The sequence below is a fragment of the Oncorhynchus nerka genome, linkage group LG12 (assembly GCF_034236695.1).
Source record: "Oncorhynchus nerka isolate Pitt River linkage group LG12, Oner_Uvic_2.0, whole genome shotgun sequence".
Taxonomy (NCBI): Eukaryota; Metazoa; Chordata; class Actinopteri; order Salmoniformes; family Salmonidae; genus Oncorhynchus; species Oncorhynchus nerka.
Window position 1 is genome coordinate 34,700,440 of NC_088407.1, and position 22,407 is coordinate 34,722,846.

A 22,407-nucleotide genomic window follows, 5' to 3' on the forward strand; every position below is an offset into this window, starting at 1 on the left:
TATAATGACACCAAGAGTATGGCGCCGACAGACATGGCAGCTAGAATTTTGCTAGGATTGTCTGGAAGGGTGTAGGGAGAAACTAGAAGTTACTGGCAGAGAGGTCTGGAACTCTTATTGGTCTATTAACTCATTTACCACCTGGTGATGTCACCAGGCAGGCAAAAAGTCTATCCCACCAAAACAGGCTGGAATTTCAGAACAGCTCATACACTAAAATGGCATTATCATAATTATCACATGCCAACAGACTGAGATCTGGTATTATTCCAACCTCAGTGTGGAAATATATATAAAAACAAGGAAATCACATTTGACTGCACTGGGCCTTTAATCTCATAACTAACCTTTTTGTTCATATTAAGACATATTGTTAGGAACAATATACTGTAGAAATACATCAAATATCCAGAGTGGGCTCCCTGCTAATTCTGAAAGTATGATACATTTTATGTACATGTCATTGTTTGGTTTACCAGGCACCTGCATGTTTTGGAACAAAGCCTGCAGAGTGTCCCAAGTAGCTGACACCATGATACTGAATAGATGGGAGGTCATCAACAACAAAAAAATCCCTGAGGTTGACATGTGGGATCGCAAGCGAAAGATGATCACCAAAGTCCCCTGCCCTGCTGTGGTGAAAGAATACAACAAGAATATGGGTGGGGTGGATCTACTTGACTAACTGATTGCACTGTACCAGAACAAAATCAGATCAAAGAAGTGGTACCACCAGCTGGTGTTCCACTTCCTGGACATGATCATCGTGACCACCGAGCTGCTCTCCCAAAGAGATTGTTAAGGCACTGGCATGAGAAAGAAGGAACAAATCAAATAAAATTAAAATCGGTGTACCTTCAAGTCATACATCGCTGAAGGCCTATGCAAAAGTGGAAAGAGTCTGGAGTGCAAGAAAGGTCATCCCAGTTCCACAATTAAGAGCGAGTATGAGAAGAGGAGAAAAGGACCCGCTGCTGCAATTCGCCTGGATGCCACAGCCCACTGGATGATTATGGCTGAAAAGAAGGGGAGATGCAAGGTACCAGGGTGCACAGGTACACCAAAAGCCAAGTACCAGAAATGTGATGTCCACCAGAAACTGCTTCCGGAGGTTCCACACAGAATTGGAAATAAGAGAGTGTGCTTTGTCAAAAAAAGAGAAACACTGATTCAAACAATAACCCACAAACACAGTGAAACACACACACACATATATAGGCTAACCCCTCCACACAGTCATTTGGTTTATATGAAACATTTATACAGGAGGTGGTGTTGGTTGTAATTATAACTTATATAACTTATATGCATATATTCCTTGTTTTCCTTATTCATATGTACTACAGAAAACCTTGGTGTTTCAGTAGCACATTGTTGCCCTGAGACAACAAACCAATATCGGTTTGGGCAACACATTTTATGATGGGGGTCCCTGATGATATATCCAAGCTCACAAAAAAAAAAATATATATATATATATATATAAATAAAACAAATAAAACATTTAAAATGAACATTAAAAAATATATTAGTCGTGGCCAAAAGTTGAGAATGACACAAATATTAATTTTCACAAAGTCTGCTACCTCAGTTTGTATGATGGCAATTTGCAAATACTCCAGAATGTTATGAAGAGTGATCAGATTAATTGCAATGTCACTCTTTGCAATGCAAATTAACCGAATCCCCCAAAAAAACATTTCCACTGCATTTCAGCCCTGCCACAACAGGACCAGCTGACATCATGTCAGTGATTCTCTCATTAACACAGGTGTGAGTGTTGATGAGGACAAGGCTGGAGATCACTTTGTTATTCAAACTCAATCAGGAGGGTGGTGCTTGGAATAATTGTTCTTCCTCTGTCAACCGTGGTTACCTGCAATGAAACATGTGGAGTGGTGTCAAGGGCAGCAAAGAAGCCACTTCTCTCCAGGAAAAACATCAGTGACAGACTGATATTCTGCAAAAGGTAGAGGGATTGGACTGCTGAGAACTGGGGTAAAGTCATTTTCTCTGATGAATCCCCTTTCCGATTGTTTGGGGCATCCGTAAAAAAGCTTGTCCGGAGTAGACAAGGTGAGCGCTACCATCAGTCCTGTGTCATGCCAACAGTAAAGCATCGTGAGACCATTCAGGTGTGGGGATGTTTCTCAGCCAAGGGAGTGGGCTCACTCACAATTTTGCCTAAGAACACAGCCATGAATAAAGAATGGTACCAACACATCCTCCGAGAGCAACTTCTCCCAACCATCCAGGAACAGTTTGGTGACGAACAATGCCTTTTCCAGCATGATGGAGCACCTTGCCATAAGGCAAAAGTGACAACTTAGTGGCTCGGGGAACAAAACATCAATATTTTGGGTCCATGGCCAGGAACCTCCCCAGACCTTAATCCCATTGAGAACTTGTGGTCAATCATCAAGAGGCGGGTGGACAAACAAAAACCCACAAATTCTGACAAACTCCAAGCATTGATTATACAAGAATGGGCTGCCATCAGTCAGGATGTGGCCCAGAAGTTAATTGACAGCATGCCAGGGTGGATTGCAAAGGTCTTGAAAAAGAAGGGTCAACACTGCATATATTGACTCTGCATCAACTTCATGTAATTGTCAATTAAAGCCTGACACTTATGAAATGCTTGTAATTATACATCAGTATTCCATAGAAACATCTGACAAAAATATCTAAAGACACTGAAGCAGCCAACTTTGTGGAAATTAATGTGTCATTCTCAACTTTTGGCCATGACTGTATAACAATAATAATATTTAAAAAATGAGTGTAGTGCTCAGAAATGGATTTTTGGGCCTGAATGCCAAAATTTAAGACATAAAAGGTGCTCAAAGTTGACCCCTTTTGCCTACCCCACCATACAGTACCATGAGACAGTCATGTCTTCATTACTGGAAAAGACAAATGGTTGAGATTTGATATAATTTAAAAGCTTACAAACAGGTTTGCCCAAAGAATTATTAAAGTTTAAAAAAATAAAACACTTACATTTAACATCAATTATCAAAAAAACCATAAACGCCCATTTTTTTCTTCATATTAGCATATGTTGTAGCTTTGACCACATTTGAAATAATCAAAGGGTTTTGTGCTGTGTCCGCCACTAGTTGAGACACAACATGCTCTTGAATACAGGGTGGGTGTCATGTTTTGGCTAATAAATGTACTAAAATGGAAATACAATTTAAATTTCAAATTGGTACCACAAAGGTGGTTGGGGCCACACGGAGAATGTTAACTTGAATGGGAAGATCTGTTGCTTAAAATTATACTGGAAACCTATTGAAATAAAATGGATAGAATAGACTTGACCATTTAAGATGACAATCGATGGTGGGTGGACCAGCGGTCATCTTTGTGGTAGTAAAATAAAATTAAAAATATATATGTTTTTTTTACATTTCAATGGTGTATCAGCTAAATTGTAGTTTTCTGAAGGGATAGGTCCATTCTATTTCCATTATTGAAATGACACCGACCCTGTATTCAAGAGCATGGTGTCTCAACTGATGGAGGGCACAACACCAACATGTCAGAACTGAAATATGGTTCAACCTTTTTGTGTCAATTATCTATATATTTTTGATATTCACACATGTTCTGTGAATATCAACACAAAAAAAGGTTATGATTTTTAAATTTTATTTCAAATAAAATTGTTTGAAAATACTGTTTATAAGCTTTTAAGTATCAAACTCAAAACCATTTGATTTTGATCAAAACCATTTGATGAACACATTGATGTCTAATGACATTGCGGGGTATGCCAAATTAGTTAAACACCTTGATCTCCTGAATGTTTTTCGTATTCGGGTCCAAAAAGGAACTTCTCCAAAAATTCACATTCTTCCATGGGCAAACACGTATGGAAAGCGATTGTTTAAATCAAACGGAATGCTGTCAAAAACAGATTGAATTCATATGCATTTCACCTATAAAGGAGTATAAGGACACCAATATGTCTGTATCATGTACGGTTCACAGATCATAGTCTATCTGGGGTATGTATAGGTCTAAAAAGGGCCTAAAATGGCCAATTTCATCATGACTTCTCAAAAATGGTTTGTGATACAAATGTAAAAAGCATGTTAAACATCCCTCCTCCCAATGAAGTTCCTTTGTGAGAATTGCCAGAACAACCTGATAACAACAATGTTTTCAGCTCCCGCTGGCATGAAATTGTCCAGAAATGTCTGAATGTTTTTGTGGGCACGTAGACATAAACTGAGGTAATCCAGTGATAAAACACAAATTATCAACTGTGTACAAACACATTTTCTATTGCAGGTGCATTGTCAATTCTTTCAAAACAAGAAAAGTGTATACTTCACACCTGTTGCAACTACTGGCTCTACACAGTGCACTTGTACAAGCAGACAATTGTGACTTCTTCACAGGGTCACCCACTGTATTTTAATATGTTCTCCCACCTACCTCATTGACTATGTCTCTCCTGGCTCCTTCAATTCAAGACTGCTTGATCTATAGCCGTTACGCTTTTACCCTTCTCCCTCCCTCTTTTACCCTTCTCCCTCCCAGGTGTTCCATCTTTGCCCTTGAAGGTGAAAGGAGCACTAACAAGATGACATTGCACAGGTCCTCTATTTCTCCTCTCAGGAACATGTGTGTGTGTGTGTGTGTGTGTGTGTGAGTGAGTGAGACATGAGGTAGAGAAAGAAGGAGATCGAGGAAGGGAGAAAACGAGAAGGGGGTGAAGTAGAGAGGAGAGGAAGCAGTGAACCGTACCCTAGTGATGCGACTACATGAGTCTGGGAAGCTGCTACCTGTAATTACTTTCTTTGTTGGTTTATTTTGCGCTCCTGGGCTTTTTTTTGCTTTTTTTTTATCACCTCCGTACATCTCCCCCCCTTCTCTTTTTCCATCTCGCTCACCCTCCTCTAACCATATCCCAGTCCTTGGGCATAAATCAGCCCTTTACAAAGAATCTAATTAAGCTCAGCCTGCCTAATAAGGCGCTGGGGCATGGCGGTGTTGCCGCAGGTCGGTGAGGTCGCTCCCTGGTCCTGGAGCCTTCTGGAGATGAATGAAAATGTCAAGCATGTACACATAAGAGAGGACTAGGGTAATATGCCTGAGGAGAAAGGATGGAGGAAAGCTTGGAGGCTGTCTGTGTGGAGAGAGAGAGATCAGATTTTTACCTGTGTATCACACCCACCTCAGCTGACTTCCTTTGTTCATGCTGCGGAGGTGTAGAACACCAAAACAGGCTCATTCACTCCAAATGTAACAGAGGTGCGTCGGTGAATCACACTCGTGCAGTGGGTAACTCCCGAGCTAATGCTCCTGCTTTAGCTCAGAGGGCTAACAATCATGTAGCAGACCCTGGTTCAAATCCAGACAGTGACACAGACACTCATCCTAGCAGGCCTTTGAACAATCACAGTGCAATAATTATGTCATTGACTTTATAGTTGCCCTATGGATTAATCAACTCGCTAAGATATTATGTTGGGATTTGACTAATTGATCAGCTAGAACTACTGTATTTTACGTGTTACACAGTATGTGTAGCTAAAGGTGTGTCGAGCAGGATATGCCTAGATACAATATTATTTGCAGGATGGTGCATTTCTCTCAATCAGTAACTGATACGCAGCAAGAGCACAGTAAGCAGCACGTTACCCAATATTCAAATAATTGCTGAAGTTAATCAACAACATTCAGCTCTTCATGCAACGAACAGAACCACACCAAAACAAGCAGATAAAGGTTTGACCTCTGAACACCTGTAGGCCTACACATACATACAGTACCAGTCAAACATTTGGACACGCCTACTCATTCAAGGGTTTTTATTTATTTTAACCATTTTCTACATTGTAGAATATTAGTGAATATGTCAACACTATAAAATAACACATATGGAATCATGTAGTATTTTTTTTTTGAAGTGTTCAACAAATCAAAATACCACCCTTTGCCTTGACAGCTTTGCACACTCTTGGCATTCTCTCAACCAGCTTCACCTGAAATGCTTTTTCAACACTCTTGAAGGAGTTCCAACATATGTTGAGCACTTGTTGGCTGATTTTCCTCCACTCTGCAGTCCAACTCATCCCAAACCATCTCAATTGGGTTAAGGTCAGGTGATTGTGGAGGCCAGGTCATCTGATGCAGCACCATAACTCTCGTTCTTGGTTAAATAGCCCTTAAATAGCCCGGAGGTGTGTTTTTAGTCATTGTCCTGTTGAAAAACAAATGATAGTCCCACTAAGCGCAAACCAGAGCGGATGGCGTATCGCTGCAGAATGATGTGGTAGCCATGCTGGTTAAGTGTGCCTTTTATTCTAAATAAATCACTGACAGTGTCACCAGCAAAGCATCCCCCACATCACACCGCCTCCTCCATGCTTCACGGTGGGAACTACACATGCAGAGATAATCTGTTCATCTACTCTGCGTCTCACAAAGACAAGGCGGATGGAACCAAAAATCTCAAATTTGGACTCATCAGACCAAACGACAGATTTCCACCGGTCTAATGTCCATTGCTCGTGTTTCTTGGCACAAGCAAGCATCTTCTTATTATTGGTGTCCTTTAGTAGTGGTTTCTTTGCGGCAATTCGACCATGAAGGCCTGATTCACGCAGTCTCCTCTGAACAGTGTGTCTGTTATTTCAACTCTGTGAAGCATTTATTTAGGATTCAATCGGATTCTTCCTTTCCCGTGGCTGTCCTCATGAGAGCCAGTTTCAACATAGTGCTTAATGGTGTTGGCGACTACACTTGAAGAAACATTAAAAGTTCTTGAACTTTTCAAGATTGACTGACCTTCATGTCTTAAAGTAATGATGGACTGTTGTTTCTCTTTGCTTATTTGAGCTGTTCTTACCATAATATGGACTTGGTATAGTACCAAATAGGGCTATCTTCTGTATACCACCCCTACCTTGTCACAACGACTGATTGGCTCAAACACATTAAGAAGGAAAGAAATTCCACAAATTCACTTAACAAGGCACACCTGTTAATTGAAATGCATTCCAGGTGACTACCTCTAGAAGCTGGTTGAGAAAATGCAAAGCTGTCATCAAGGCAAAGGGGGCTACCTTGAAGAATCTCAAATATATTTTAATTTGTTTAATACTTTTTTGGTTACTACATGATTCCATGTGTTTCATTTCATAGTTTTGATGTCCTCACTATTATTCTACAATGTAGAAAACAGTAAAAAAAAAAAAGAAAGAAAAACCCTGAATGAATGTCCAAACTTTTGACTGGTACTGTATATCCCCTCCATTCCCCCATCATCCCACCATGTTTCTCAACTGAGCCATGTCAAAAGCTTTAGTGAAAACCTCCAGACAGACTTACAAGTCAAAGCCCTAAATCTGACAGGCAACATTCTAGCAGGGAGGGATAGAAACTGTGGTTAAATCAGTGATTCTCCACTGCAGACCAACTCAATGGCCAGAACACCCCAGCCTGGTCCTAATCCCCGCTGCTCTGTGGGCGGTTGGAAGAAAGCGTCTGACAGAGCCGGGTGGAGTCGGGGCCACCCGCAACCCCTGCCGGCGCTCCAGACACCAGTTAATGATGCCAGTGGATCGATACCCAAACAAAGTGAGCAAGGGTTTGACCTCTCACTTGTTTTATCGCCCCGTGCCGCCTGCGGAGCCACACAAAGCATAGTGCACAGACTGGAAAGTAGCCCAACACTCAGAGCTGATTCATATCCAGCAAAGGTTTTTCCAAGAGTCACTTCGAAATTGGACGTTCGTCCATGTTCCGAGGTCGTCGGGAGATTCCTTCAAAACCCGTCACTAGGGGCAATGGTCAGCGATATTACCATCAAGTAGGCTTGGGTTTTGCTAGGGCAAAGTTTCCCAAACTCTGTCCTCGGGACCCCAAGGGGTGCACATTTTGGTTTTTGCCCTAACACTACACAGTTGATTAAAATAGTCAAATGATCAAGCTTTGATCAGTTGAATCAGCTGGGTCAAACTCATTCCCCAGGCGGCCATGTGTCTATGGATTATAGCTCCTACCTTGATTGATGAATTAAGGTCACTATTTAGTAAAGAACTTGGTTGTCTAGGTCTTAAATTAACGGAAAAACTAAAAACCTGCAGACACTAGGCCTTCCATGGAATGAGTTTGACGCCCGTGTTAAGGGGGAAAAAACTAAAGTTGCACTCCTTGGAGTCACGAGGACCAAGTTGGGGAACTCTGTACTAGGGTGTTGTGGATAGGGATTGTGGATGGGCGTAAGCCGCAAGCTCTGGCTCACAGGGTCGCGTGTTCAATTGCAATGTTAGACAATTATTATTATTTTATTTTTTTATCTAGTCCAAACCTTACCCCTTATTTTAACTACTCGGAATTAACGCCCAAATTGAACCATGGGATGCCCCGGCGACAACAGCAGGTGGCTCAACTGATCACTGTGACAACCCATAAACAACAACGAAATTTGACGTTTGGGGAAATGTCTGGATCTGAAGTCAAACCATGAGATCTTGTTGTCTATGTCAACGTGTTTAGGGACTTATTTGCCATCATCAGTTGTGGGGAGCAGCTCTCTAAAGTGCCTATGAATAACATAAGACCTAATGGTTAATGCAAGTGGGCTGTATACCTAATTCTGCACTTGAATATGACGTATGAGTGATATTAGTGTAGGCTATATTACCAGGTCATAACCATTCTCTCTTTTTTTTAAACAATGCAATTCAAACACACGAATAACCATACAGGGTGTTTCTTTGTGTTGAACAATGATCTCATGATGTCAATAGCTGGTAATGCATCTCACTAATTGGCATGTGATACAAAGAGGGTAGCGAGCAGCCAAAATATTCAACAGCAGTGGTAACTTCATCACCAGTAGTATAAAGATAACACGGTCTGTCTCATACACAAATATAGCCCATCTGTTTCACTCAATAGGCATGTGAGAATATTCGCACCCTGGCATTACTGTGGCAAACACAGAGGCGTGGTTTGCTAGAGGTGAAGAAACATGCCACTGCTCACTCATTTTCTCACTTTACATGTGGCAATGGCAACAAGCTCTCACAGTCTCACTGCAGAATTAGACATTTGTCCACATTTCCCAAACGTCTAATTTTGAAGTTGCTCCAAACAACAAATTTCTAATTGTTTTTGACAACCTGGATTGCTCCTTCTGCTCTGCATTGTTCCATTGGGGTTAGGGTTAAGTTTAGGTGTTAGATTAAAGGGTTAACGTTAGGGAAAGGGAAAGGGGAAGCTAACATGCTAAGTATTGTGCAAAGTTTCTAATGATTTAAAATAGTCAGTGATGAGATTCGAACTCACTACATTGGGGTGCCTTTGTTCGCGTTATGTACAGAATAATACCAATTGCTCTGAGACCAGGTTGCTTGGCTGGTTTTGAAGGCATTTCCCAGATGTCCTCGGGATATGTATAGACATCCAATTTCAAAGTCAATCTTGAATGATCTCCCTGGGCAATGTTTTGTTAAGAGGTATGCAGCACAGTATGTGTTGACATGATTAGGCTAGTAGTCCTCTCTTGCGCCACATGCGGATAAATCATATGTAATTGCGCAACTTGGAGATCATGTAAAGAGCCATTGGAAAATAACATACTATCAAAATATAAGTAGTGTCACAGCTTGCCTCTTGAAATGACCCTCCACAAGTTCGCCTTATTCGGTATAAAGACAAAAGTGAGGTAATGAAGCCAAGATCCGTCCAAACCGAGATAAATCAGTCCTGCATAAACGGTTTATCAAATTAATATCGCAGACCATGAATTACATCACAAGTGCTTAACCATGCACTCTGTTGTAGCCAGATATGTCTTACCTTCAGAGTTTGGAGAGTCCCATCACACGAAATGTTTGCCTAGTTATGCGCTGAAACTAAAATAATGTCAGCCTCTACGCCAGGATACCTTCCATAAACAAATTACCAGACCATGTAGGTTGGCTGGCTATGGTCTAGATCACATTGATCGAACTGTACGTACGGGTGTAGTTTTTTGGGTAGCATCTAGACCAAACGATAAAGCCTATTGCATGCACTTGCAAGTCCTTGCAAAAAGACGCAGTAAATCATGCGAAAATGAAGTCACAAGTTCCAGATATGAGATCCGTTGGAGTTGATGCTCCACAGCTACAGGTCTCAAATACACGTCTGCCCATGCGCTTATGCAACGCACTACTACTGCCAGCTGCCAGCACTTAGCGCCAAGTTAAAATAGATGCCTGTTGCGGTTTTACTCTCTTTACTCGAGATCGCTAGAGCCGTACATAAGTAATATGCTGTGCTGTGAGGTTAACACTGCAGTGGTTCAGTTCAATCTCCTGTCGCACAGTTCAGCCTATTTGCGATGCATCATCGTATATAGCACCCCACCGCCAATAAATGTGCATGAATGATGACGGTATTTATTTATACATTTGGGGCATATAGGCCTGGTTATTTTGTTCTTGGGCAATATGTTTGAATAGTCTTTCACATTGATAGGTAGATGTAGACATGGGTTACATTTTACCGCTTTTTCGGGAAGAATTTAGGTTAATATAAGCCTAACACACAGGCACACTGTCTGTTTGACATATCAGTGTTCAACATGCAAAACATCTAGGCTGCATATCCTCTGAACATTCTGACATTGCGAGACTACAGAGAACGTTCGTGGTATGTCGTTGTCCAAGAATTGAGCAGCCTCCTGATTCAGAATGTTTTATGTGGTCTTGTTAATCAATCCATTTTACAACAGTAGGCTATTTATTAGTATCAATAAAGACACTGGTGGCTCAAGTCACAGAGAGAGAGACTCGCAATGCCCGTGTGTTTTTAAACTAGAGATGCCCACGTGATGTCAATCAATCCTAAATTCAGAATTTAAACCAATGATATTGCAATACTCACAAATGCCCATCCTCCAAAGTTCTGCCCAACCAGGAAGTTAGAAGCCGACGGTGTCAGAGGTAGGTTTTAACTTTATGGAAACGTCACGTCGTATCTTTTGTAAAATAACACTATATCATCAGCACAAATATACTCATGTCACTTAACTTTTATTTTTCTCTGCCATAAGTCATTTATAAGATGGGGCAAATAGAAGCCGATACATGTTACTTTCACGTTTACTATTGCCTTTCTCTGGTTGACTGCATGCTTTACCAACAGTCGCTGTCCGGGTATAGTTGATCAGCTAACCAGTGTAGTCATTTAGTGGACACGTCATATTATACTTATCATAAGTACTGTATTACTTACCCTACTGAAGCCTACAATTCTCTGCATTTCTGTCTATAGCTTACTATACAACAGACTGTGATAGGAAATATAGGTAGTCTATTCGGTGTCAATAACCGTTTATTTTTGTCTCATCTCATACCAGACCATTGGCTAAGCTAAATAAGCGGGTTGTTTCCTTCAGTGGAAACTGCAACACACTCAGCTTCTCACAGGTTGTGGAGCGGGCCCTGGGACATGGGCACCTGTTTATTTTCATACACTGATCTTCTCTTGTATACACATCGATTCATTGTATACATTCCAGAGGACTGACGAGAGGTTACTAAAAGGCACCATGGACAGCCAGGAGGTGGGAGCCATGCTAGAGGAGTGTCACATGGCTGCGTCTGCAGCAGGTCTGGTGGTTGTGGAGCCCACAGAGGAAGTCAAGCTCAACTTCCAAAGATGCAGAGGTACTCCAGCAGAGGGTGCTCTTTGCCTAGTTCTAAAATTATGGCTGGGACAAAGTTTGTAGCTTTGCGGGGCCATAATGTGTTGTCAGGTGTTTAAATCTAGCGTAGAATAGGATGAAATACAAATCAAATAACTTAATTTGCCTTCCCGAGTTGCGCAGCGGTCTAAGGCACTGCATCGCAGTGTTGCAACGTCACAACAGCCTGGGGTTAGGGTGGTGCACAATTGGCACAGCGTTGTCCGGGTTAGGGGAGGATTTGGCCAGGGGGACTTTACTTGGCTCATTGCGCTCTAGCGACTTGTGGCGGGCGGGGCGCCTGCAGGCTGACTTCTCTCTTCAGTTGATCAGTTTTTCCTCCGACACGTTGGTGTAGCTGGAACCACCGCTACCTCACCTGAGCGTCGTTTTCTGTCGGAGTAAACCCTCGAGGTTTACTGTTTGTTTTATTGTTCACATCTTTATGCAGGAGTTTGTTTTCAACTCACTCAATATCGAGTGAATGCAAAGGGGTTCTTACAAAAAGGAGATCTTACAAGAGATCTTACAAAAAGGAAAGCAGTGTTTTTATATTATAAACGTCAGTAATGCAGATTTTGTCCATCTTCAGGAAACTCATTTGTGTGAAAAATTGTCTCTTTTTTTCAGTCACAATAAGGGAGATAGGCCTATCTCGGTCATGGATCAAACCATTCTGCTGGTGTTTTGACGCTTATCCACAAGTTGAGACGCGACATTCTATAATCTACATCTTCACGATGGGTCATTTGTTTTGTACTTTTACGCATTTTTCTCCCCAATTTCATGACATCCAATTGGTAGTTACAGTATTGTCCCATCGCTACAACTCCCCTACGGACTTGTGATGGTCGAGAGCCATGCGTCCTCCGAAACACGACCCTGCCAAGCTGCACTGCTTCTTGACACACTGCTCGCTTAACCTGGAAGCCGTCTATACCATTGTGTCAGAGGAAACACCATCCAGCTGGTGACCTAAGTCAGCTTGTAGGCGTCCGGCCCGCCATAAGGAGTCGCTAGAGCGCGATGAGACAAGGAAGTACCGGCCAGCCAAACCCTCCCCTAACCCGGACGACACTGGGCCAATTGTGCACCGCCTCATGGGTCTCCCGGTCATGGTGGGCTGTGACACAGCCTGGAATCTAACCCGGGTCCATAGTTATGTGCCTTACACCGCTGCACCACTCAGGAGGACAATGCTATTTTCATCATCTGTAATGTGTATGGACATAACTTGAAGGTGCTCCAAATAAGACCCCTTTTTATCCCAAATTGCCAGAGAATTATAGGATTTACACAACAAATATTCAGAGACTTTTCTAAATCTCTCAGTGGATTTTAACGAAACACCTGATGACTCTGACTCATTCTAGGTGGAAAACGATCAGCAAAGCTCTCAAACTAGCAATATCATCAGAACATTATGCAAGGATCTCTCTGTTGATGATGCCTGGCATTATTTCAAGCCAGGTGCAAAGGGTTATACAGTGGCTCAAAAAAGTATTTAGTCAGCAATCAATTGTGCAAGTTCTCCAATTTAAAAAGATGAGGCCTCTAGATATTCTGAATAATGCAAACCTGCATGGCATATCCATTTTTAACAGAGAAATCCACATTTCCCAACTGGCTGACAATACTACTTAAAAAAATATATAATTAAGACCAAGACCATGCCCTTAATGCTATCACGGCATTCTCTGTTGCATCTGGATTAAAACGGAATGTTTTCTAAATGTGAAAGCTTATGTTTAAATGACTCTGATGATAAAGAAATATAAAATATTCCTGTAAAGGACTGTTAAATATTTAGGAATACATCTATCCAAAAACCACTTCGTCTGTATATTTATGAATTTCTCTCCTAAAAAAATGTAAATTAATATATTTAATAAGTCTATAAAGGGATCAAATCAAATTTTATTGGTCACATTGTCACGCTCGTCGTAATGATTAGACCAAGGCGCAGCGTGAATAGAGTTCCATATATTTTAATAAAACTAAAACTCACCAAAACAATAAAGAACAAATGAAGCGTGAAGCTACTGGTGTGCCCTCAGGCAACTACATGTAGACAAGATCCCACAACTAACAATGGGGAAAATGGCTACCTAAATATCATCCCCAATCAGAGACAACAATAAACAGCTGTCTCCGATTGGGAACCATATCAGGCCAAAATAGATATGCAAAAACCCTAGATGACAAAAACCCTAGACATTCAACAACTAGAGTACCCACCCAAGTCACACTCTGACGTAACCAAAATATATAGAAAAACAGAGAATCTAAGGTCGGGGCGTGACGCACATACACATGGTTAACAGATGTTAATGCGAGTGTAGCAAAATGCTTGTGTTTCTATTTCTGACAGTGCAGTAATATCTAACAAGTAATTAACAAATTCACAATGACTACCTTATACACACAAGTGTAAAGGGATGAATAAGAATATGTACATAAAATATATGGATGAGTGATGGCCGTGCGGCATATTGCAGTCGATGGTATAGAGTACAGTATATATGAGATGAGTAATGTAAGGTATGTAATCATTATATAAAGTGGCATTGTTTAAAGCGACTAGTAATGCATGTATTACATCCAATGATTCATTGTTAAAGTGGCTAGAGATTTGAGTCTGTATGTTTGCAGCAGCCACTCAATGTTAGTGATGGCTGTTTAACAGTCTGATAGCTGCTGTTTTTCAGTCTCTTGGTCCCAGCTTGATGCACCTGTACTGACCTCGCCTTTTGGGTGATAGCGGGGTGAACAGGCAGTGGCTCGGGTGGTTGTTGTCCGTGATGATCTTTATGGCCTTCCTGTGACATCGGGTGCTGTAGGTGCCCTGGAGGGAAGGTAGATTGACCCCGGTGATGCGTTGTGCAGACCGCACTACCCTCTGGAGAGCCTTGCGGTTGAGGGCGGTGCAGTTACCGTACCAGGCTTTGATACAGCCTGACAGGATGCTCTCGATTGTGCATCTGTAAAAGTTTGGCAGTGTTTTCGGTGACAAGCCAAATATCTTCAGCCTCCTGAGGTTGAAGAGGCACTGTTTTCTCCTTCTTCACAATGCTGTCTGTGTGGGTGGACCATTTCTGTTCGATCACGGACAATCTATACTTGAAAGAGTGCTTCTGTCCAAGGCAGAAGGGCTGTCTCGCTTTGTGTACCCCTTATTATCTTTATTTGTAAATCCCTCGCCCTGTAAAGAGATCAACAAGACCTTTCTTGACTTCATCTGTAAAAATAGGTCTCACAAACTAAACAAGTAGTTCCTCTCAAATAAAATATCTGAAGGTCTGGAAATGTTGCATTTTGTTGACATAACACTTTCAATATAATTTGGTTGAAAAGGTGTGTTGACAATACAGAATCCATTTGGTATTTCATTCCAAACAATGTGTTTAATAAATTGGGAGGTCTTCCGTTTTCATTGAAATGTAATTATATTCCTGAAAGATTAGCTGCGAAATTGGCTAGGTTTCACCAACAAGCTTTAATGTCCTTTTTGGATTGTATTTAGTAGTTTCTTGTTTATACCTGTGTTTTGTTGGACATGTTTGATGTAGGGATGTAAATTGTTAATTTTGTATAAAAATTTTAAAAAATACATTGGTGCAGCTGGCTTCCGGATTATGCGAGCGGGTGTCAAGAAGCGCGGCTTGGCGGGTCATGTTTCGGAGGACGCATGACTCGACCTTCGACTCTCCCGATCCCGTTGGGGAGTTGCAGTGATGAGATCGTAATCACGGAAAAGTGGGTTAAAAATAACGTTCATTTATTGTGAATGACCTTATCGCTTACTGTATAATGAACCCATAGATCTCAAATAGGCCCATTTTAACTTTAGAGTAGCTTTTAGGTATTCTCAAAGCATGATATTTAAGTAAACTTTTTTTATTTTTTTATTTACTTTTCTGTATTGTTTTTCTCTTGACCCATATTCTGTCCCCTAATTTCCAGAGTCCCTGTCAGTTGAACTGAGCATGCTACTGCAGGAGGCAGTGGCGATGAGGTGGCCATTTGTACCAGAGAAGTGGCAGTACAAGCAGTCCGTCACTTCCCAGGACAAAGTCAACTTGAAGGACGTCATTAGTCTGCATCTACCACAGCTACTGGTAATATGGCCCTACACGGCTGCCACTCATATCAAAGCAAACTCAAACAAAGCACTCCCTGATGAAGGCATGTGTTTTCTAAATGTGTCAATGGTAGACACGGGTGACATGTGGGAAGCAGGCTAAGATATATTTTTAGAACTGTGTTTAATATATATATCGAAATGTTTTATTTTGACTATGAATGCACTGATTCAAGATGCCAAAAAAAACAGCCATTTATCACAAAAAGACTATCTTCGAAGTATTTGTTTTTAAACTTTTGATTCATTTTAATGTGTCAGGCTCTGCTGAAGGCGTCCATCTTGGCCAGGGAACCCCAGTGGGCGGCAAGTGTGGTCTTCCTGATGGATCGGTTCCTGTATTGGACAGATGAGTCCAGCCGGCTGCTGAAGATCACCAAGCTCCTCCACAGACACTACCCAGGAACCCCCATCGCCCCCCAGCTGGTCATACGACAGGCCAGGGTCTATCTCAATGACGGTGAGTGAGGTCATCATTCTGCGACTTCAGACTATATTTCTCACAGATTGGTTATTTGTTGTTTACTGACGATATTAGAGTCTAGCTCTTTATCATGTGGTGTCTCCATGCTGTCTGTGTATTGGAATACTAGTTATCTGTTTTTAATTTATTTACCATACTATCAAGATAAAGCTCCTTAACCTTTAAGTATAATTCCACCCCAAAAGTATATCTTTAAAATGTGATTGCTGACAAGCAAAACATGTTGCGAGTATGCCAACAATGGACTAATGAAACAAATACCAAAAAAATAGTTTGGGGTGGAATTTTCCTTTAAGTATATTGCTTTGTATCATTTGTCATGCTTGTTGTCTCACCCACAGGTAAACTCCAGAAGGCAGAGTACATACTGAGCAGTCTCATCAACACTAGTGGAGCAACAGGTAGGCTTACAAAATACAATTCTCTTACCATTTAATGTTCCCCCATGAGGGTCTGTGTCAACGTGCGTGTTTGAAATCTGCAGGTTGCTGGATATATCAGTCTGACAGCGATAGGACTCTCATCCAGGCGGTCAGTGTGCAAGTGCGTGGACAGGTTCTGCAGAAACTGGGTAAGGGAAGAAAGAGAGAGAGAGAGAGAGAGGATGTATAGCATTATGTCTACGCATCCTCCCTCCCATCTCTGAATTGTATGTTTCGTCTCAGGACTGTGGCTGGAGGCTGCTGAGCTGATCTGGACCTCCCTGGTCGGCTATTACGCTCTTCCTCAACCTGATAAAAAGGTGGAGCCTAAACATCCAGTGCACCCCAATGAATAACTGAATACTAAATCACGCAATCTGTGAACTGCTCATATTTTTCCTCCAGTGGTGTTAAAAACTACTTTATGAAGGTTTAATATGTGTTTAGTATGCGTTTTAACTCAGTATGCATTTTGATTTGTAGGGCATTGGAACGTCCCTTGGGATTCTGGCCAACATATTGGTGTCTATGAATGATGGCGACTTCCATGCATTTAAGACCAATCCGGGCATTGACTTGGTGAGCACTCAGTCTTTAACCAATGAAATCACTTGTGTTCTAAAGATACACATTGACGTCTGCGTAAGTTGTATGATTTATGACGCTTTTCTAATGTCTCTGACCGCTACATGACCTCAGTGTATGCCTTTATGTCTGGAGTAGTGTTTCCTTGAGAACGATGGCCACCGTCTCCTCTCAGCAGCTGCGGCAGCTAAAATGGCGGTGGTGTACAGCCAGTATGCCTCACTGTACGTGTTAACAAATGTGGTGAGTCCTCTCTTTCTCTCTTTTGTGTTTGTCGTGGGGGGGGGCGGTTGTGGTGGATAAGCGAGAAGTCTTCTAGAGAGGCTGGAGCTTACTGCTAGGTGAGCACTGTGACACAACTGCCTATTAACATAATACTAGATATTATGCTAAGTCATTCTCTTTCTTTCTTTCTCCCTCCAGGTCACCCAAGGCACCTGTCTGTTGTCCTACAGTTTCTCAGTAGAATGCCCCCCCTCGGACAAACACTCCTTCCTCCTCCAGGCCAAGGAGGCCTTTGAGATCGGCCTACTTACCAAAACAGGAGGGGACATGGTCACCAGCAAACAGGAGCTCCACACATTCCTCAAGGCAGCCTACTCTCTGACTGTCAGTCACAAGTGGCTGGGCACCCCTCAGAAGACAGTGGACCAGGCCAGATTGGTATGCCGGGAGGCTTTGGAGAAGTTCTATGCCTACTGCCATGCAGACAGCCAACAGAGAGATGCTCTTTGCACTGGAGTTATGAGTCTGATAACCCAAGTGAAGATTCTATTGCGGGTCAATCCATTCTTGAACTCAGACAAGGGGTCGTTCATCCCAGATAGCTATAGAGACGTGGTGGAAGAGCGAGCAGTGCGGTTCACTCTGGATGGTTTCTCCCAGGTGATGGGGAGGTTCAGGCAGTACCACACCTCCGTGTGTGAGGCCTCTGAGGCAAGCTGTAGGAGGAAACATGAAGGCCACCAGGCTGGACTCTGTATAACAGCACTGGGGACCACGGCAACGGCCCCTAACACAGAGTGTGCCACTGAGAACCACAAGCCCCAAAAAGCCACACATAAAGAAGAGTTACACAGAGACAAAGCACCCTTTTGTTTAGCTCCAAGGTTACCTCAGGAACAGGAGCTCTGTACAACTCTGGGTAGCACTGAAGAGCTACCAAGCAATAGCTGTAATAAAATGTCCCTCAAATCACTCAGTAGCAGCTTTGGGTCCTCATTTGAAAAAGTATCTTTGAACAGCACTGGTTCTCCCCTCAGCTGTAGTGGCAACAAAGATGGCAGTGTTCCGGATAAGGTAAACATGGAGTATGTGTGCGATCCAAACTGTCTCACCGAGGTTAGTGAAGATGGGTTGGAAAATGGGTCCGAATCTAAAAGCAAGACCAGGAAAAGAGATATCAGAGCAAGTCTCAGTGCTCAGGCAGGATCCAACTCTTCCACCCGGGTCACTTCCTCATCATCCACCCACACCGGAAGTGATGTTGAGCAGTTTGAAATGATCGACGAACAGAGTCTAATAGAGACTGTGGAGACCGAGGAGGAGTGTCGCAGGGGTGGTGCGTCAGTGTCGGTGAGACCTACAGGAGACGGAGTAGTGACTCATCCAGAGTACCAAGACAAGTCGAGGACTTCCTCTTTTAGCTCCATTGGCGACAGCCTCGGCTCCCAGTCATCATGGCAGAAACTATCCCTATCTGACACATCCCGGGAGGCAGCTGCAGTACCACAAATAGGTTCTGCAGCCCCAGCAGCTGTAAATGAACACCGAGGTCCCGCCTCCTCGCAGATAGTTCCGAACTTCACTGTGGATCAAGAAGCAGAAACGGAGGACGACACTGGATCCCCTCACCCCTTTGGGCCTAACAGTGCTGCAGCGTATCACAGAAGACCTCCACAACTAGGATCTGAGGGCCTCATCCCAGAGCAGTGTCTCTCTACAGAGATAGACAGCTCCTATGAGATGGTGGAGAAAGAGATAGGACACATAGTCCACAACACTGAACCCTGTGCTGGAGAGAAGCAGATTCCCTCTCACCCAAACTCCTCATGCTATACCTGTCTAAAGCACGGCATCATGGGTGGTCTAGTGCCTGAGAACCAGTACGTTTTGACAGAGGAGGACTACATCGCCCTCCTGGCTGGGATGTGTCATGGCTGTATGTTAAAGAGACTGCAGAGTGACATGAAATTCAAGCTTGGGAAACAGAAAAGCGCCTACAGTGAGTTCCTTTTGCCTCGTGGTGTTATAGAAAAGTAAAGTCATGGTGGTTTTGTGTTTTTCAAGGTAAACGGCAACTTGAAATACTTGAAATAATTATTAAGTACTAATACGATGAAATATACAAATGTAATGTTTACATAGAGTTCAATGCTTTCAAAAGGTTTAATGCACCAACGGCCACTTCAGATAGAGGTTATTTAACATGAAGATTATGCTACATAAGATGCTCAATTTCTTGAACTTGTACTCGACTATCCTTAGACTGTGATGGAAATGACTCGGTTCTGAACATATACACTATTTCCAGCATACACAGTGGTTCATGGTGAACTTGACACCGGTTGCACTGAAGTTTACAAAACAGAAATGACAAGTTGTTTATATTACATGGTAAAAATTGTATTTTGCGTAGTAGTAACCTCTAAAAAAAAACGGTGTTCTTTTCTCCAGGTGCTCTCCTTCTGAAGTACTCCAGGGCCTCTGGATTGTGGACATCCAGAGAGACCTATGTGTACATCGGAGAGCCAATAGGGAAGCAAGGCCAGCAGAGAATAGCATTATGGGTACAGTTTCTACACCAAGAGGAGAGGCTGAGTAGGTCAGTAGGGATAAATCAAGATTGAATTGAATCCAGCTTTGACACACAGAAACATCTTGAGTCCTAAACTTCAGAGATACTCACATTTTTGCACAGTCTCCCATCGACATCGATGCATGATTTTATGTAAACATTGTGTGCCCGTCTCGAGTGAGGATTGGGCCCTAACGTGAACATGTTCTCCGCGTTTTCATTTGCCCCTTCAGCTATGTGGGGAAGGAGTACCTAGAACCTAAGGGCATTCAGTTCCACCTGAGTGACGTGGAGAGGCAGATGACGGCCCAGTACTACGTGACAGAGTTCAACAAGAGACTCTACAAGGAGAAAGTGACCGCTCAGATCTTCTTCATCCCTTCAGAAGTGCTACTGGTAAGGCATTAACTAACGTCCCACGAATCATTGATTCATTGGGGATTGTAAGTGCTCTGATAGCCTGGGCCCAGATCTGTTTGAGCAACTCCATAGAAGTTGACTATACAGCACAAACAGGTCTGGGCCCAGGCTAGTACTCCGTGGCTTAGCTTCCTGATGTATTATGCAATGAGGTGATTGACATTTTAATAACACCGTTCAAAATGAAATATTGCCATACTTTTCCAGACACCACCACAGACACACACACACACACACAACTAATATTTTTTATCATTTGATTTGCTTTTTTAATTAGCATTGGGACCTGTTGTGCCAAAGCCACACTTCACCAAATCAAATTAAATAGAGCACATTTCATACACAGTGAGTGTGCTTTACCCTAAGAAGAAAGAAACCAATCCAAAGAAAGAAACAAACTTCACCATGGTCATATTGAAAGATGGGATTTTTATTTTCTGATAGCTGCTTATTATGAAGGACTGTTTTTACTTGCTATGACTGATATGTGGTTGTTTTATCGGCCTTAGTTGAGTGCATTGACTATAAGTCGCTCTGAATAAGATTGTCGACTAAATTACCAAAACGTATTGTAAAATGTCATGTTTACACATCTTCAGAAGAAGTGAACCTTCCTCCTGTTTAGACAGCTGGTTGTTGTGTTTCAGATCTTGGAGGGGGATGAGGTGGTGGACTGTGTGACAGTGGAGCCCTACATGCTGGGGGACTTTGTGAAGCTCACCAACAACACTACTAAAGTGGACAAGCGGTTCAAGGCGTCAGAATATGGAATCGCTTTCGGACATTTCACCTACCAGTTCTCTGGATGCCAAGAGGTTGTTGTCGACCTACAAGGTGTGCGTGTGTACATGCGTGTGTGTGTGCGTGTGCAGTGTGTGTGTGTCTGTCTATGCCTCAGGTGACTATAACGTTCATTTGTTTAATCTTATAATTTAGCATTTTACATTACATTTTCTATATGTCACTAAATGTTTTTCTTTTCTTTTTTTTTCTCTTTTTTCTCCCCAGGGTGGGTGACCGCCAATGGGAAGGGGCTGACGTACCTCACAGACCCTCAGATCCACTCTCTCAGGACCCCTAAAGGTGCCACCAACTTCGCTGAGAGGGGGGTCAGTTATTTCCTAAAGGACCAGCATGGACCAGAATGCAACAGTATCTGTGACCTACTGTCACTGGGCAAACTGCAGTAACATACGTCTTGAAAACAGTGACGTCTACTCCAGATAGAGATGTGTGTGTTTGCTTGGGGCTCCTTGACAACTCTCGAACAACATATTGTTTTGGCCTAAAATATGTGCATTGCGATCCCCTACTACAATGCACAATGCGCATTCTGACCTATTAGACATGGGCTGATCCTGTGGTGAAAACAGCAGTGTAGTGAAGCACATTCGGTAGCATGTGATTTCATTTCTAGAAGTGAGAATTGTCTGCCCCGTTTACCAACCACAACCAGTTCTGTTAAAATCAGGCCGTACTGTATTTTCAATGTACTGTAAATGTTTTTGTGACCCTTTATACCACTCTCGTTTATGTATTTATTACCTAAGGCCTGCGCTCTGTTGTAGCCCACAAAGTTTTATTAAATTGACATTGATCTGTTTTAATTGCTTTTGAATTGATTAAATCCTATCACAGAAATGAAAGAGGAACCTGCTACTGTGTATCCGTTCACCTGTCTCTAGACCAAACACTGGATGGATTGTTGCTCGACTGATTCGACCAAACAAGGAAGTAAGATCCATTGGTCTGGTTAGATTAGCCATAATAGCACCTGCCACTAACCCCAAACAAATGAGTTGTCAAATGATTTGTTAATTCAATGTTTACTTGATCACATCTCGCTGAGTGAACCAG

General features: G+C 42.4%; 2 protein-coding genes across 17 annotated transcripts in view; one reads left to right on the forward strand and one right to left on the reverse strand.

Moving 5' to 3' along the window:
• Positions 1-10,243, reverse strand: part of LOC115138165 (RAS guanyl-releasing protein 2-like) — a 92,115-nt gene extending 81,872 nt beyond the window's left edge. For 3 of the 13 annotated variants that reach the window (XR_003864901.2, XR_010465343.1, XR_003864902.2), the window contains exon 1: positions 9,829-10,234. The gene's annotated coding sequence lies outside the window, so the exon portion shown is untranslated. Of the gene's footprint in view, positions 1-9,828 lie in introns of all 13 variants that reach the window. The other 10 variants (XR_010465340.1, XM_029674698.2, XM_065025519.1 and 7 more) reach the window with 8 other exon arrangements.
• Positions 10,244-10,864: 621 nt separating this feature from the next.
• On the forward strand, positions 10,865-22,157 carry alpk1 (alpha-kinase 1). 4 transcript variants are annotated; one of them, XM_029674700.2, is made up of 14 exons: positions 10,866-10,958; positions 11,537-11,684; positions 15,665-15,819; positions 16,104-16,302; positions 16,668-16,727; positions 16,811-16,897; positions 16,992-17,068; positions 17,232-17,327; positions 17,472-17,576; positions 17,757-19,557; positions 20,010-20,157; positions 20,364-20,526; positions 21,198-21,384; positions 21,559-22,157. In XM_029674700.2, exons 2-14 carry the CDS (start codon positions 11,567-11,569, stop codon positions 21,738-21,740), a joined length of 3,378 nt encoding a protein of 1,125 aa, XP_029530560.1. In that variant the 5' UTR covers positions 10,866-10,958; positions 11,537-11,566; the 3' UTR covers positions 21,741-22,157. The 4 variants fall into 4 exon arrangements, with proteins under 4 accessions (XP_029530562.1, XP_029530560.1, XP_064881593.1 ...); XM_029674702.2 differs by lacking the exon at positions 21,559-22,157 and having other exon boundaries at positions 10,865-10,958; positions 21,176-21,306; XM_065025521.1 differs by lacking the exon at positions 10,866-10,958 and having other exon boundaries at positions 10,965-11,684.
• The last annotated feature ends 250 nt before the right edge of the window (positions 22,158-22,407 follow it).

Bases quoted from the DNA above. Each gene is read 5' to 3' on its own strand.
- alpk1 (XM_029674700.2), top strand. From the start codon at position 11,567: ATGGACAGCCAGGAGGTGGGAGCCATGCTAGAGGAGTGTCACATGGCT. The intron at 17,328-17,471 runs GTGAGCACTCAG...TGTCTGGAGTAG, and splicing joins CCAATCCGGGCATTGACTTG to TGTTTCCTTGAGAACGATGG. The intron at 21,385-21,558 runs GTGTGCGTGTGT...TTTTCTCCCCAG, and splicing joins GGTTGTTGTCGACCTACAAG to GGTGGGTGACCGCCAATGGG.